At 36.3% G+C, this 12577-nt stretch overlaps 1 protein-coding gene across 20 annotated transcripts in view; it reads right to left on the reverse strand.

Moving 5' to 3' along the window:
• CSNK1G3 (casein kinase 1 gamma 3) overlaps nucleotides 1-12577 on the reverse strand; it is a 129931-nt gene that overhangs the window by 38011 nt on the left and 79343 nt on the right. For 12 of the 20 annotated variants that reach the window (XR_011257259.1, XR_011257257.1, XR_011257258.1 and 9 more), the window contains 2 exons: nucleotides 7370-7515; nucleotides 2204-2296 (listed from right to left, as the gene is read on the reverse strand). Coding sequence is in view for 15 of the 20 variants with exons in the window: in XM_069591662.1 (XP_069447763.1) it covers nucleotides 2204-2296; nucleotides 7370-7515 (239 nt within the window). In the remaining 5 variants the exon portion in view is untranslated. Of the gene's footprint in view, nucleotides 1-2203; nucleotides 2297-7369; nucleotides 7519-12577 lie in introns of all 20 variants that reach the window. The other 8 variants (XM_069591660.1, XM_069591658.1, XM_069591656.1 and 5 more) reach the window with 1 other exon arrangement.

Here is a 12577-nt window from a genome sequence, read left to right on the forward strand (position 1 = left end):
CCAGAATTCAGTTGACTTGTAGGTTAAAGTGAAATAAATTAGATAAGACCATGGGACAGCAGGCAACATCTGGGAATCATGGACCTTTTAAGAAGACACCAAAAGCTATGCAACCTCTCCTCAGAATAAACATTCGCATCCACCCAACATTGCCTGTAAAATTTCAAGATCCCCTGAACTTCAACCATTGACTCTAAGTTAAAACTGTTTATCTGGGGATATTACAAAGGTTTCAGACATTTAAAGAATTAACCTTGGGGATTATGAACTGTTGATTTATCACACAACTTAAGCTGTTTACTGCAACACAGATAAGTTAAGAAATTTTTTTTCTAGATATACAATGTTTCTATCATGATAAGAAACATATTTACATATCTAGGTTGCAAATTCAATATATAGGCTATCTTAAAGGATTTCCTGAAAAAAAAAAAAAATTGACTCCCTACATTTATTGCAAGAAGGACTACATCAATGAAATACAGTTCCCACCCTCAGTGAGCTAGCAAAGAGCTAGCAAGACATATCTGAAACAGGTAGAAAGTTAAAACTTTAAAATATTTAAATTTATTTCAAGAATAATTTAATTCAACAATAAAAGAACAGTTTCATTTATTACAATACCTAATAGCTCAAGTAGAGATCCTCGCAGAACATGAATTACTGGTCTTGTTCCACATACATTTGAGAAATTAACTGGTTTATAAAACACATACTCAAAGTCTTCACTTCTCCCATTTCTTTCTATATACAGCATCTTATCAGAGTACTCAAGCTATCAATGTCTCTTAATTTATACTGGATGTAATTTATATATAAGACCCTTTACTGCCCAGTTTTTCTAAGGCAAAATTATAAAACTAATCTTTTTTAAACTGTGTATACTTCAAAGCAGAAAACTATAAATACTTCCTAAATGTAGCATTTTATTTGACTATGATTTTTAGTAAGTGTGTTTCTTCTTTGATGTCTTTTTTTAACGCTCAGCTCAACCCTGATGGAATACAAAACAGAGAGCACACTACCCCTCTCCAAAAAGGGTTATAACCGAAAGTTCTAAAGATACCGTTTAATTCAATGTAACAGCAAAAATTCTCTGTCAAAAATGGATTCAGTAAGGTTTCTTTATATAAAAAAGACGAGTGAAAATGTTGCTCAAAAATTCAACAGCTTCCAATTTATCTTACCCAGAAAATACAACTCTTCAATGAATCTTCTATATCTTGTCTTGAACCTGCTCTCTGCTCCAAATCAACTGCTTATTTCTCCTCAAACATATTCCACATTTTTAAACTTTTGGCTTCTAATTTTTTAATGCTCACTCTCTCCAAAATTCTTATTCCTTAGGCTGCCTTTAAAAATTCCATTCATGCTCATCTCAAAAACCACGTTTGCATATAAATCCTACATATTCCAATGATCCTCTATGTCACTTTATTAATGTATCTCCCATGGTACAGTTTATTCTGCATTGTTATGTAGTTATTTGTGAATTTATTGTAATAATGATAACAAGAACACCAGCCACAAGAGTTGAGACTTAATGAATGCTTACTATATGCTAGGAATTAACATGCATTATTTCTATTTTATAGATGAGAACTGAGGCTTTGAGTGAATGAGTAACCTGCCATATCCAGGTCTGATTGATTCCAGAGGTTCAGTGAGCTCTTAGCCACTCATTACAAAGTCATTTCTCACTGGTTGTATGTTTTTCCTTACTTCTGCATTTCTGCAATGTGGAGAGCAGTAGCTTTCAAACAACAGAACTCAGTAAATAATTTATTACACTAAACTGGACTACAGTTAGAAAGAACAACTACTATTACAATTCATTCCAACAGGGTATCCAAATACTTCCATTTTAACAGAACAATATTCTCAAAGTTTATACTAACACCATTAATCAGGATTTGTGATTAAACAATATTAATGTGAACATTAGGGGAAATAGCCTATGCATTGAAAATATGTGCATTTTTATCCTTAATATGCCTGTATATGGTCTGTTTTATAGAAGAAAAGGATATGTATTTCAATCATTCAATATGTATATATACGTACGTATACACACATGTGCAAACACATGCACAACTTATAAAGCTGTCATCTGGGCATGATAAAACACCAAAGGCATTGATAAACAGTGAGAAGGTAATACAGAAATAAATCAAGACAGTTCATATCTAAAAGGACAGCAAACCTGATTTTTGGATTGTATCTTATCTCTGTGTGGATGTGCTTCTCTGTTTGATGACAGAGCAGGATCTTGTTGAACTGCACCCACTGGAGTAGGCTGTGACACAATAACAATTAGCATCAATGCATTCTACTTCAGAAGTCTTATTTTAAATTATTTAGAACCTTAACATAATAAAAAAATAATAAGATACTATTACATGAAGCCTTAATTAAGAAAAGGTATCTTCCCTAAAATACGTCGTTAAATATACCAAATTAAAGCAAGAAATTATAACTACTATTTAAAGCAGCTTAAAAATATTTCAGTAGTTTATAAAGTATTTATTTTCATATCAACAAAAGACCTTTTAATGTTACCATTACGTTTTAGGTTAATTCTTATGAAAAAAACAAAATGTATTTGTTTATGTCTCTCATTTCCAAAGCCAATATATAAACAGAAAAAAGTACTTTATGAAAATTAAGGGAATAATTTTTTAAATAAGCTAATAAAATTGGTTACTGTCAATATTTTAACTCAGAAGAGACTTTTATAAAATTTAAATGTTCAAATATAATTCAAAATTTCATAATAAATGCATTAATCAAAGTATATTCAGGTTTGCATTTTAGATACAATATATATTCAAATCACTTTGGAGCTAAGGAAAATACAGATTAAACATTTAAGTAAGTCAACTGTTTAAAAGTACTTGAATCTGAAAGCTTGGTAGTTCCAAATATGGACAAAATTTGGTATCAGTGAACTGAAATTAAAGTAAATTTTGTAAGGCGTTCTTATTCTTTAAAAAGAAGACTGGTGAGAATAAATATTTGATTTCTTTTAAGTCATCTCTTCAAAAAAAGAACTTAATGTTGTGTTCATTTAAATAATGACACTCATCCCATAGTTATGATCAAGACAAATTTTGGGGGCAGTTTTTATAGATAAAGAAACCTAAACTTGCTCTGATACCTAAGTATCAGTCTATTGCAAAATAACCTAAAACTGCTAGAATAATTAAAGTATATTCTAAAATTATGAATATCTTGAGCAATGACTGAAGAGAAAACTAGCTGATCTTTTAATCACTAGAATACTGTATTTTTAAAAAGTATGTTTGATATTAAGGACTAAATCAAAAGTAAAACATTCAAAATAACCCATTACTCTAAAAAGCAGACTCCAAATTCTCCATTTTTACAAAACTCAAAGAATGAATCCTTTAAAAATTATTTATTCTCAATCCTAAAATGTATATGGAACCACAAAAGACCCTGTCAAACAATCTTGAGAAAAAAGAACAAATCTGGAGATATAACACTCCCTACTTCAGACTATACTACAAAGTTACAGTAATCAAATCAGCACAGTACTGGCTTAACAACAGACACACATGTCAACAGAAAAGAGAGTTCAGAAATAAACCCACAGATATATGGTCAATTAACCTAATTAATCTATGACAGAAGAAGCAAGAGTATACAAACAAGAAAAGATAGTCTCTTCAGTAAGTGGTGCTGAAAAACTGGACAGCTGTGTGCAAAAGAATGAGATCAGAATATCCTAACATTATATACAAAAATATACTCAAAACAGATTAAAGACCTTTATGCATGAAACCACAAAATTCCTGAAGAAAGCATAAGTGAACACTCTGACTTAAACTGTAGCAATATTTTTTTGGGTCTCTTACGGTAGAAGAAACAAAAGCAAAAATAAACAAATGGGACCTAATTAAACTTTAAAGCTTTGGCATAGCAAAGAAAACCATCAACAAAATGAAAACACAACCTACTGAATATATCTGCAAATGAAATGACCGAAAAGAGGTTAATAGTCAAAATTTATGAACAGCTCATACAGTACCAAAAAAAAACAAACAACAAATAAGCAGATCTGGATAGATAGTTTTCCAAAGAAAACATACAGATGCCTAAGAGATACAGGAAAAAATGTTCAACATTACTAAGCATCAGAGACATTAAAATCAAAACCATAATGAGACATCATTTCACACTTGTCAGAATGGCCATTATTAAAAGACACAAAATAACAATTGTTGGTGAGGATATGGATAAAACCCTTGTACACTATTGGTGGAAATTTAAATGAGTACAGCCACTGTGGTAAACATTATGAAGATTCCTCAAAAAACCAGAAGTATAACTACCATATGATCCAGCATTACACTGCTGGGTATATACCCAAAGAAAACAAAAAAACTAATTCAAAAGGTTTATGCACATCAATGTTCAAAATAGCATTATATACAATAGCCAAGATATGGAAGCAACCTAAGTGCCCAGCAGCAGATGAATGGACAAAGAAGATGTGGAGAGGAGCTTCCCTGGTCACTGAGCAGTAAAGAATCTGCCTGCTAATGCAGGAGACATGGGTTCAATCCCTGATCCAGAAGATCCCACATGCCTTGGGGCAACTAAACCTGAGTGCTACAACTACTGAGTCTGTGCTCTACAGCCCATGTGTCACAACTGAGGCCCACAAGCCCTAGAGCCCAAGCTCCACAACAAGAAAAACCACTGCAATGAAAAGCCAGCACACTGCAGCTAGAGACAGCCCCTGGTCTCCGCAAGTAGAGAAAAGCCTGTGTAGCAATGAAGAGCCAGCACAGCCAAAAGTAAGTAGATAAAACATAAACATCTTAAAAAGAAACGTTACGGAAGAACTACTGACGGAAGTTCGTGACACTATACAGGAGGCAAGGATCAACACCACCCCAAGAAAAAGAGATTAAAAATAAAACGGTTGGCTGAGGAAGCCTTACGAATAGTTGTGAAAAGAAGAGAGGAGAAAGGCAAAGAAGAAAAGGAAAGATATACATACCCATTTGAATGCAGAGTTCCAAAGAACAGCAAGGAGAGATAAGAAAGCCTTCCTCAGTGATCAATGCAAAGAAACAGAGGAAAACAATAGAATGGGAAAGACTAGGGATCTCTTCAAGAAACTCAGAGATACCAAGGAAACATTTCATGCAAACATGGGCACAACAAAGGACAGAAATGGTACAGACCTAACAGAAGCAGAAGATATTAAGAAAAGATAGCAAGAATACACAGAAGAACTATATAAAAAAAGATCTTGTTGATCCAGATAATCATGATGGTATGATCACTCACCTAGACCAAGACATCCTGGAATGCAAAGTCAAGTGGGCCTCAGGAAGCATCACTACGAACAAAGCTAGTGGAGGTGATGGAATTCCAGCTGAGCTATTTCAAATCCTAAAAGATGAAGCTGTGAAAGTGCTGGACTCACTATGCCAGCAAATTTGGAAAACTCAGCAGTGGCCACAGGACTGGAAAAGGTCAGTTTTCATTCCAATCCCAAAGAAAGGCAACGCCAAAGAATGCTCAAACTACCACACAATTGCACTCATCTAACACACTAGCAAAGTAATGTACAAAATTCTCCAAGCCAGGCTTCAACAGTATGTGAACCGTGAACTTCCAGATGTTCAAGCTGGATTTAGAAAAGGCAGAGGAATCAGAGAATAAATTGCCAAAATCCATTGCATCATAGAAAAAGCAAGAGAGTTCCAGAAAAACATCTATTTCTGCTTTATTGACTATGCCAAAGCCTTTAATTGTGTGGATCACAACAAACTGTGAAAAATTCTGAAAGAGATGGGAATACCAGACCACCTGATCTGCCTCCTGAGAAATCTGTATGCAAGTCAGGAAGCAACAGTTAGAAGTGGACATGCAACAACAGACTGGTTCCAAATCGGGAAAGGAGTAAGTCAGGGTGTATACTGTCACCCTACTTATTTAACTTATATGCAGAGTACATCATGAGAAACGCTTGGCTCGATGAAGCACAAGCTGAAATCAAGACTGCTGGGAGAAATACTAATAACCTCAGATATGCAGATGACACCACCCTTATGGCAGAAAGTGAAGAACTAAAAAGTCTCTTGTTGAAAAATGAAAGAGGAGAGTGAAAAAGTTGGCTTAAAGCTCAACATTCAGAAAACTATGGCATCTGGTCCCATCACTTCATGGCAAACAGATGGGAAACAGTGGAAACAGTGACAGACTTCCTTTTTTGGGCCTCCAAAATCACTGCAGATGGAGACTGCAGCCATGAAATTAAAAGACACTTACTCCTTGGAAGAGAAGTTATGACCAACCTAGACAGCATATTAAAAAGCAGAGACATGACTTTGCCAACAAAGGTCCGTCTAGTCAAAGCTATGGTTTTTCCAGTAGTCATGTATGATGTGAGAGCTGGACCATAAAGAAAGCTGAGCACCAAAGAATTGATGCTTTTGAACTGTGGTGTTGGAGAAGACACTTGAGAGTTCCCTGGACTATCAGGAGATCCAACCAGTCCACCCTAAAGGAAATCAGCCCTGAATATTCATTGGAAGGACTGATGCTGAAGCTGAAACTCCAATACTCCGGTCACCTGATACGAAGAACTGACTCATCTGAAAAGACCCTGAGGCTGGGAAAAATTGAAGGTAGGAGGAGAAGAGGATGACAGAGGATGAGATGGTTGGATGGCATCACCGACTCAACGGATATAAGTCTGAGTAAACTCCAAGAGTTGGTGATAGACAGGGAAGCCTGGCATGCTGTGGTCCCTGGGGTCGCAAAGAGTCGGACATGACTGAGCGACTGAACTAGACTGTATGATAAACTATTATTCAGCCATAAAAAAGAATGGAATTCTGCCATTTGCAACAATGTGACTGGAACTATAGAGTATTATGCTTAGGAGAAATATACTCTTGTTATCATTAACATGTGGAGTCTTAAAAATAAAACAAACAAATGAATATAACAAAAAAGGAACAGACTTGGAAATATAGAGAACAATCTTGTGGTTACCAGTGAGGAGAAAAAACAGAGGAGGGGCAAGACAAGAGTAGGGGATTAGGAGACATAAACTGCCATCTATGAAATAAATTAGCCAAAAGGATACACTGTACAGCACAGAAAAATATAGATATTATTCTGTAATAACTTAAAATGGAGCATAATCTATAAAAATATTAAATCACTATGATGTTCACCTAAAACTTATACTGTAAATCAACTATACTTCAAAATAAAAATTCATTTGTTCTCATTTCTTCAAATAAAGGATCTCTACTATGAAAAAGGAAGCTAAGTACTACAAATAATCTTTTGTTTTTCTTATACAGCCTGTAGTACTCACCAACTGTTTACCAATCCAGTCATATTCATAATCAAACATATATCCTTTTCGATCAAACAAGTCAGTAAAAAGTTTTCTTAGGTAGTCATAATCTGGTTTTTCAAAAAAATCTAGCCTTCTTACATAACGAAGATACGTTGCCATTTCTTCTAGAAGGAAAATAAAAATTACTCTGATTAAACTTTTCTATATACATTTAATAATAAAATTATAAATATCTAACAGGACAAGTATTATCAGAACACATGAAAAAGTAGCAAGATTCTACTATCAGTTAAAATATTATGAACTTAATAACAATAAAATTTAAAGGGTGAAAAGAAGGGAGGAAAGGAATCAGAGACAAAAGAAAAACCTGAGATTTAACAAGTATTATTTTTGCTTCATTTCATTAGAAAAGGCTGAAATTTTTTAAAAATAATATTTTTAATAGAAACCTTGGATAGTACTGAAGGTTGAAATAGAAATTTCAACAATGCATAATTATTTAATCACAAAACACCATACTCAGCTCATACTGTTAATACTGATGGGAGCTGATTTTTATGTGAAAGCATCTGCACTCGTTTGCTGGATTTCCTTTAGAATCTGTGACAGATACTAACTGACCAAAAGAGGATTCAAATATTTAACCTAGGCTAAATGGTATTCTACCCAACAGATCTAGCAACATAGAGCTAAAACAGATTCAGGAGAACAGTTTAATTCTTTTCTTAATTTCTGGTCATAAAAGTTACAAATATTTGGTAATACATAATTGAATGGTATTATAATTCCCAAATGCATTAGAGATATATATGTTTTAAAAGGTCATCTTTTCCAGAAGTAAAAGAAAGAAAAAGTCATAAAAATCAAAAAGCAAAATGGTGAGCAATCAGTAAAACAGTTTTAACATGTGAGTACTATAATAAGAGATGGTAGGTCATACCTAGCTGATCCAATTTATTCATGGCAGCTGGTAAGAACAGGGTAACCCATAGCCTAAGAGACACGAAAGTAGCACCAACCCAATTACATGGTGACTCTCCCAATATTCTGCTGCTGCTGCTAAGTCACTTCAGTCATGTCCAACTCTGTGCGACCCCATGGACTGCAGCCCACCAGGCTCCTCAGTCCATGGGATTTTCCAGGCAAGAGTACTGGAGTGGGTTGCCATTGCCTTCTCTGCACTCCCAATATTCTACTTTCTAGCTAATCATCTAGTTTACTTTGGCACTCCCATATTCCTGCAGAAATGTGTACAAGCTTCTTAATGTAGAGCCAATCTGCCTACAGCTAAACTGTTTGGTACTATATAAAATCAAGTGATTTTCTTTTTTAATCTTCCAGTTCTAGATGTGATAGCAAGAAAACAAAACATATAATTAAAGTTTGCTATCAATGAATTAAAAAAGCAAACTTGAAAAAGGGCTACCTGAGACTATGCTGCTGATACTTTTATAGTAATAATGCCAGCACTGTACAAGAGAACCTGCAAATACTGAAGTGAGATATTAGGTTGATGAAAAAGTAACTGTGGTTTTGCATGGTTGAACACTGCCATTTGATATTGGAATACATTCTTAAATAAGTATGGTTATACATCATTTTAATGCACATTCCTCACTATTTTTTTTGCTAATGACTAATTACTTGCTTTTTATTGTATACATATTTTAGACTACAGAAATTATGTTAGGCAATAAGCCAATTCAAGTGATTTTCTTATATAAGTTCAAAATGGGTTGTAAGCAGTGGAGACAACTCGCAACATCAACAACATATTTGGCGTTGGAAATACTAACAAAAACATACATTGTTGTGGTGGTTCAAGAAGTTTTATAAAGGAGACAAGAACCTTGAAGACGAGGAGCCCAGTGACCAGCCATCAGAAGTTGACAACAACCTATTGAGAGCATCATCGAAGCTAATCCTCTTACAACTTACATGACAAATTGCCAAAAACCTCAATGTCGACCATTCTATGGTCATTCAGCATTTGAAGCAAACTGGAAAGCTGAAAAAGCTCAATAAGTGGGTGTCTCATGAGTCAACCGCAAGTCAAAAAAATTACTGTTTTGAAGTGCTGTCTTCTCTTACTCTATAACAACAAACCATTTCTCAATCAAATTGTGACATGCGACAAAAACTGAATTTTATATGAGAACCAGAGACAACCAGCTCAGTGGCTGGACCAAGAAGAAGCTTCAAAGCACTTCTCAAAGCCAAACTTGCACCAAAAAAAGCTCAGTCACTGGTTGGTGGTCTGATGCTGGCTGGTCTGTTACACTATAGCTTTCTGAACCCTGGCAAAACCATTACATCTGAGAAGTATGCTCAGCAAATGGATGTACTGAAAACTGAAATGCCTTCAGCCAGCAATGGTCAACAAAAATAGCCCAATTTTTCTCCATGACAACGCCTGACTGCACATCATACAACAAACGCTTCAAAGGGTCAACAAACTGGGCTAAGAAGTTTTGCCTCATCTGCTATATTCACCTGACCTCTTGCCAACCGATAACCACTTCTTTAAGCATCTCGATGACTTTTTTGCAGGGAAAATGCTTCCATCAGCAGGAGGCAGAAAATGCTTTCCAAGACTTCATCCAATCTGGAAGCACGGATTTTTATGCTACAGGAATAAACAAACTTCTCTCTCGTGGACAAAACTGTGTTGTCTGTAATGGTTCCTATTTTGATTAAAAAAGATGTGTCAGAGCCTAGTTACAATGATTTAAATTCACGGTCTGAAACCACAATTACTTTCGCAGCAACCTACTTTGGTGACCTCATGCGAAGAGTCGACTCATTGGAAAAGACTCTGATGCTGGGAGGGATTGGGGGCAGGAGGAGAAGGGGACGACAGAGGATGAGATGGCTGGATGGCATCACTGACTCGATGGCTGTGAGTCTGAGTAAACTCCGGGAATTGGTGATGGACAGAGAGGCCTGGCATGTTGCGATTCATGGGGTCACAAAGAGTCAAACACGACTGAGAGACTGAACTGAACTGAACTGAATATAAGCTCCATCTTCTACCTTCAAGTTTTGTTCTCATTGACTGTTACTGCATAAATCACAACCCCCTTCATGGATCACAGCCTTGTCACGGTGGAGGGGCTTGCATAACTCAATGAAACTATGATCCATGTCATGCTAGGCCACCCAAGACAGATGGGTCATAGTGAAGAGTTCTCACAAAACGTGATCCAATGGAAAAGGAAATGCAACCCACTCCAGTATTCTTGCCTGGAGAATCCCATGAACTATATGAAAAGGGAAAGATATATGATGCTAGAAGATGAGCCCTCCAAGTCTGAAGGTGCCCAATATGCTACTGGGGAAGAGTGGAGGGCAATTAATAATAGCTCCAGAAAGAATGAAGCGGCTGGGCCAAAGCGGAAAACGATGCTCAGTTATGGTTCTGTCTGCTGGTGAAAGTAAAGCAGATGCTGTAAAGAACAATACTGTAGCTAGGACACTGAAGCAACCTAGATGTCCATCAGCAGACAAATGGATAAGGAAGTTGTGGTACATATACACAATGGAATATTACTCAGCTATGAAAAAGGACACATCTGAGTCAATCCTAAGAAGTGGATGAAACTGGAGCCTATTATATAGAGCAAAGTAAGTCAGAAAGAGAAACACCAATACAGTATGTTAATGCATATATATGAAATTTAGAAAGATGGCAATGACGACCCTATATGCAAGACAGCAAAAGAGACACAGATGTAAAGAAAAAACTTTCAGACTCTGTGGGAGAAGGCGAGGGTGGGACAATTTGAGAGAACAGCATTGAAATGCGTATATTACCGTATGTAAAACAGATGACCAGTTCAAGTTTGATGCATAAAGCAAGGCACTCAAAGCTGGTACTCTGGGACAACCCAGAGAGATGGGGTGCAGGGGGAGGTGGGGCAGGGAATTCAGGATGGGGGGACACATGTACACCCATGGCTGATTCATGTCAATGTATGGCAAAAATCACCACAATATTGTAAAGTAATTAGCCTCCAATTAAGTAAAAAAAAAAAAAAAAAGAGCACAATACTATATAGGAACCTGGAATATTAGGTCCATGAATCAAGGTAAACTGGACATGGTCAAGTTGAGATGACAAGAGTGAATATCAACATTTTAGGAATCAGTGAACTAAAATGGACAAGATTTGGGTGAATTTAATTCAGATGGCCATTATATCAACTATATGGGCAAGAATCCCTTAGAAGAAATGAAGCAGTCCTCAAAGTCAACAAAAGAGTCCAAAATGCAGTATCTGGCTACAATCTCAAAGATGACAGAATGATCTTGGTTTATTTCCAAGGCAAACAATTCAACATCTCAATAATTAAGTCTATACTCCAACCACTGATACTGAAAAAGCTGAAGCTGACTGGTTCTATGAAGACCAACAACACCTTCTAGAACTAACACCAAAAACAGATGTCCTTTTCATAATTAGGCTCTGTGTATGTCTGCTCAGTCATGTCTGATTCTTTGCAAGTCTACCCCAAGGACTGTAGCCTGCCAGGCTCCTCTGTCCATGGTATTTCTCAGGCAAGAATACTGGAGTGGGTTGCCATTTCCTTCTCCAGGGGATCTTCCCAACCCAGGGATCAAACCCACATCTCTCAAGTGTCCTACATTGGCAGGAGGGTTCTTTACCACTAGCACCACTTGAAAAGCCCTTCATAATCTCAGAGACTGGAATGCAAAAAGAAAAAGTTATCCACAAGTTTGGCCTTGGAATACAAAATGAAGCAGGGCAAAGGTTAAAAGAATTTTGTCAAGGGAACACATCAGTCATAGCAAACACCTTTTCCAACACAAGAGACAACTCTATACATGGACATCACCAAATGATCAACACCAAAATCAGACTGATTATATTCTCTGCAGCTGAAGATAGAGAAGCTCTATACAGGTAGCAAAAACAAGACCTGGAGCTGACTGTGGCTCAGATCATGAGCTTCTTATTGCAAAACTCAGGCTTAAATTGAAGAAAGTAGGGGAAACCACTATACCTAAAGCAAATCCCTTATGATTATACAGTGGAGACAAAGAATAGATTCAAGGGATTAGATTCACTAGAGAGAGTGCCTGAAGAACTATAGACTGAGGTTTATAACACTGCATAGGAGGCAGTGACTGAAACCATCCCAAAGAAAAAACAAATGCAAGGAAGCAAAGTGGTTGTCTGAGAAGGATTAGGAAGCTAAG

This window comes from Ovis canadensis, chromosome 5 (genome assembly GCF_042477335.2).
Source record: "Ovis canadensis isolate MfBH-ARS-UI-01 breed Bighorn chromosome 5, ARS-UI_OviCan_v2, whole genome shotgun sequence".
Taxonomy (NCBI): domain Eukaryota; kingdom Metazoa; phylum Chordata; class Mammalia; order Artiodactyla; family Bovidae; genus Ovis; species Ovis canadensis.